At 39.4% G+C, this 3859-nt stretch overlaps 1 protein-coding gene across 1 annotated transcript; it reads right to left on the bottom strand.

Annotated features, from left to right (window-relative positions):
• Positions 1–804: 804 nt before the first annotated feature.
• On the bottom strand, positions 805–3306 carry LOC112512788 (scarecrow-like protein 9). The gene has a single exon (XM_025118932.1). The coding sequence runs from the start codon at positions 3304–3306 to the stop codon at positions 1030–1032; it is 2277 nt and encodes a 758-aa protein (XP_024974700.1). The 3' UTR covers positions 805–1029.
• Positions 3307–3859: the final 553 nt, after the last annotated feature.

The following is a 3859-nucleotide window of genomic DNA, read 5'->3' as shown; positions in this document are numbered from 1 at the left end:
GTTTTTACGTCTTGGGGGCTGTTTTACTTGCATTTAAAATACCCTATTTGTTTGCATCCTCAAAGGTTCATTCGGGTCGGGAAAGTTTAGCCTAATGAAGGTTAATTCCGCATTTATTGTTTACCGTTAGTGGCTTCGTTTTTCCCAACACAGCCTTGAGCCTAGCATGTTTTGGCTCAACTTGGCTTAAATAAACCACCAACATTGGGAAGACTCGACTACTTAATAAGCTAATTATGCATCCTATAAAACTTATAATATATATTCACATGTGAATATACTCATACTCTTGACCATTAACCAACATCTCGTGGGCAATCAGGGCCATTATAGGCGAGTTGGATTCTCAATCTATCTTGCTTTTCTGCCCCATCTTGAAAGTTAAAATCTTGCTCGATTCATCACAACTAGAATTTACTAACCTGATTCAAGCAGGTATGCATCTCTCCTACTTTCAGCAATATTTCTCAATCCAATCCTACATCATCAAATTGAAATCACCCTTTGCAACTTTGAATCAAGTAAAGAAGGGGACAGTCAACTAGGTAAAGAAAGACCACCACAAACCACAAATGCATGCACACATTGATCACCAAGTGAATCACCATTAAAAATCAACATAACCCACACCAAACCCACCCGGTATATTCCATCCAAAGATGGGGTTTTGGTTAGGGGGGAGGGGGGGTTCAGATGTACATAGACATGAGACAGAGAAGATGTTTCCAAGAGAACCCCCAGCCTGCAAAAAAGGAAAAGGAACATATCTAGAAAGCACAAAAAAAAGTCACATATAAGCAACAAAGTTACAATGAATCATGATTCACACTAGAAATTATGTGCAAGGTAAGTATCAGTCAAGGCACGCTCATCACATATCACAATTTAAAAAACGTTCAAAAATCTACTGTGTAGAATTCTATATCGTCTTACGACCTCCTATATGGTGAGTCAGATCAAGTTATGAGTTAAAGCAGCTGCTCGTTGAAATATTTACTTGAAAATGGAGTAAATACTTGGTTGAATTCTTTATTCGACCTTCCAACAAGAAATGGCATAAATTATCCGTCCTTTCCAGCCGAGTAGAAGCCATTGGTTGTCTACATCTATCATGAAATCCTTGTGATATAACCCCACTTTCTCTCTTGCCATTTTTATAATCTCACGAGAAAAAGGAAATGAAACCAACCCTGCTCTCAGATTACGAGCGTGCCACTGCTTGTATGTCTCTGGTCTTTCAACCCTCTCCGACCCCTCACAGGCTATAACATTCAGAGCTTCTCTTCCAAAGAGTTCTCTCTCAAGCAGCATCCTTTCAGATCGCTCACGGGGTACATTTGTTTCAAGCATATCAAATAGTGCTGAGAAATGAAAGAGAGCTTCCCTGAATCGGGTGACAAAAAATGGGGCGTTATAAGACCCATTGAGAATTCCATGGATGAAGATATCCGGGCTAATCTTCTTTATCAGGTCAAGAACCACGTTTCTGGCGCTGTCCACCCCAACAGTCTCATCAAGCAAGTTTTTTGATCGATACATACAGTTGACCACTAAAAACTCACCTTCATCAATCTTAAGATCCTCAACACTCACATCTTCCCATCTCTTTGCAATAGGATTATACTCAAATGGCACATTGAAATGGCTAGCATACTCCTTTAACCGCAGACCAGTCTCTTCAATTCTTTCAGCTGGCCTGAACCCAGGTTGAGGAAATTCAATTCCTGTTAACCGAATCCTCGGTGGCCCACCTTCCTTTTCTAAAATACGTTGAATGAAGGTGGGCCACTGAAAGCCATAGTGGATACCAAAATCAATGATGTGTATCCTGGTGGCATTCTCTGCCACTGCCATATCTCTTATTGTCCTGTTTGAGGCAAAATTCGAAATCTTTCTGAAAGGGGAGGATGCAATATACAGATGGTATGCTTTAATGTAATCAGTAGCAGATGTTTTCTTGCTAACTAGTGCTCTATAAATTTGGCTACCAGTGCCAGCCAAACGTGCCTCAAGACCATCAGCAAAACAGTGAGCTAACCTCTGACTCCCATCGCCAAATGGAGAAGCATGCTGCCTGATCTTTTTCAGAAGTTCATTTGCATTCCTTCGATCGTCAGCAGCAATCGCCTGTGCACAAGTGATCAAAAGAGTTCTCAAATCTATCACTTCTTTTGTGTTTTTCTGTTTCCTACTTCGGCCTTTGCCTTTACCTTTCCCCTTGGTTAAGCATTTTGGTTCCTTATCTTTTAGTTTGTCTTTGCTCGTTTCCTTCTGCAAGGTGTAGCGCAGAGACCGTAAAGCTACATCACCTTGTCCCTGACTACAAAGAAGGATCAAATCAATCTCTTTCGACCTCAAAGTAGAATCCTGATAGATTGCTGCCTGCTTAATACTCCTCTCTTCCACCCCTATATCATCTTCCCCACAAGGACTTTTCCTCACCCTTGTCCATGTCTGCAAGTTTCTTCCATCCACCATGACCATCAGTTCACCACCTTTACTATTCTCAACTTTAGGCCAAGATTCACCTCCATTAAAAGAAGCTAACAGCTTGTTATCACTGGGAAGAAACTTATTAGCTTCTTCTACACCCTTATTAAACTTGAGCATCATTTGATTCTCGTCACAAATCTCAGGCGCCTGAAAAGTTCTTGCCGGAGAATCAATAAACCCATCAATTACATTATTTCCACTGTTTGATGAACTTACTGACCTACATGATACGTCATTGGCTCCAAGACTTTGTAGATTTGACTCATGATGTAAATAACCACTACCATTAGTGAATTCACCAACATATGTATTCTGATCTAATGAGGAATAATCACTTGGGCTCTCTATATATCGATCAACAGAAAGCAAACCTTCATCATAGGACGGTGATGGAGGATACTTCTTGCCAAGAACATCATAGAAGGACTTCTCCGCAGCTTGAAGGTCTAAAGACTCATAAAGCATACAAGACTTGTCCTCCATATCTTCTTCCATAAGCACCTGACTAATATACCCCAAAATTGCATCCGATAGATCACAATCTTCATGAAGCTCATCAGCACTAACAACCAGCGACGAACTGGTTGGTGGATCAAATTGTATACCTCTAAAGTTGCGATCAAATTGTATACCCCTAAAGTTGTGATCATAGACAGAAACCGAATCCAGATTCCCATTGACCGGATCATAAACCGAACATGCATTTTCAAACCTGGGGGGATTATCTAAGGCTTTCGCAGTAATGCTTTGATTCCCGAATTTAATTCCATTTCCATTCGCAGAACTAGCAAATCTCCGGATTCTTGGATCCATTTACGTCGAATTTGAAATCTCAAGACACAGTCAAGTCGCAAGTAGACGATTTGGAAGCCCTAGAGTCACCATTTACAGAGCCACATCAACAATGGAACAAATTGAACCAATTTGATGTGCAGATGAATGGAGTTGTGTTTGACGAAAAGAAAGAAAGCAGGAGGGAAGGTACATTACATTGACCATCAGCCTTGATGTGGTGATTGAGGAGGGTAAGCTCTTGGTTCCTAAACAAGTCAGAAAGAAAAGTCAACTATCAGATCTGGGGCCGTTATCTACTTTCTTCTGACCCGATAAGCACGTGTCGCACATTTTATCTATTAATCTAGGGTTATTATTCTATCTCCAACCCCTCCTACATTTTTTTTCCCTACTTTTCTACGCCCCCTCCTATATAAAATAATAAAATATATAAAATTCAATTTATTTTATTTTTCAATTTTAACCTTTTAATATTTTCAATTTTAACCTTCCAACTTTTATAATATTTTCTTATTATATTTTTATGTTTTTTATTTTTAATATATATTATATTTATTATATATTTTGTTCA

Source organism: Cynara cardunculus (genome assembly GCF_001531365.2).
Source record: "Cynara cardunculus var. scolymus isolate 2C chromosome LG 5, CcrdV1, whole genome shotgun sequence".
Lineage (NCBI taxonomy): Eukaryota > Viridiplantae > Streptophyta > Magnoliopsida > Asterales > Asteraceae > Cynara > Cynara cardunculus.
This window is presented reverse-complemented; position numbering and strand designations above follow the sequence as displayed.

Excerpts from the sequence above, each read along its gene's own strand:
- LOC112512788 (XM_025118932.1), bottom strand. The coding sequence starts at position 3,306 with ATGGATCCAAGAATCCGGAGATTTGCTAGTTCTGCGAATGGAAATGGA.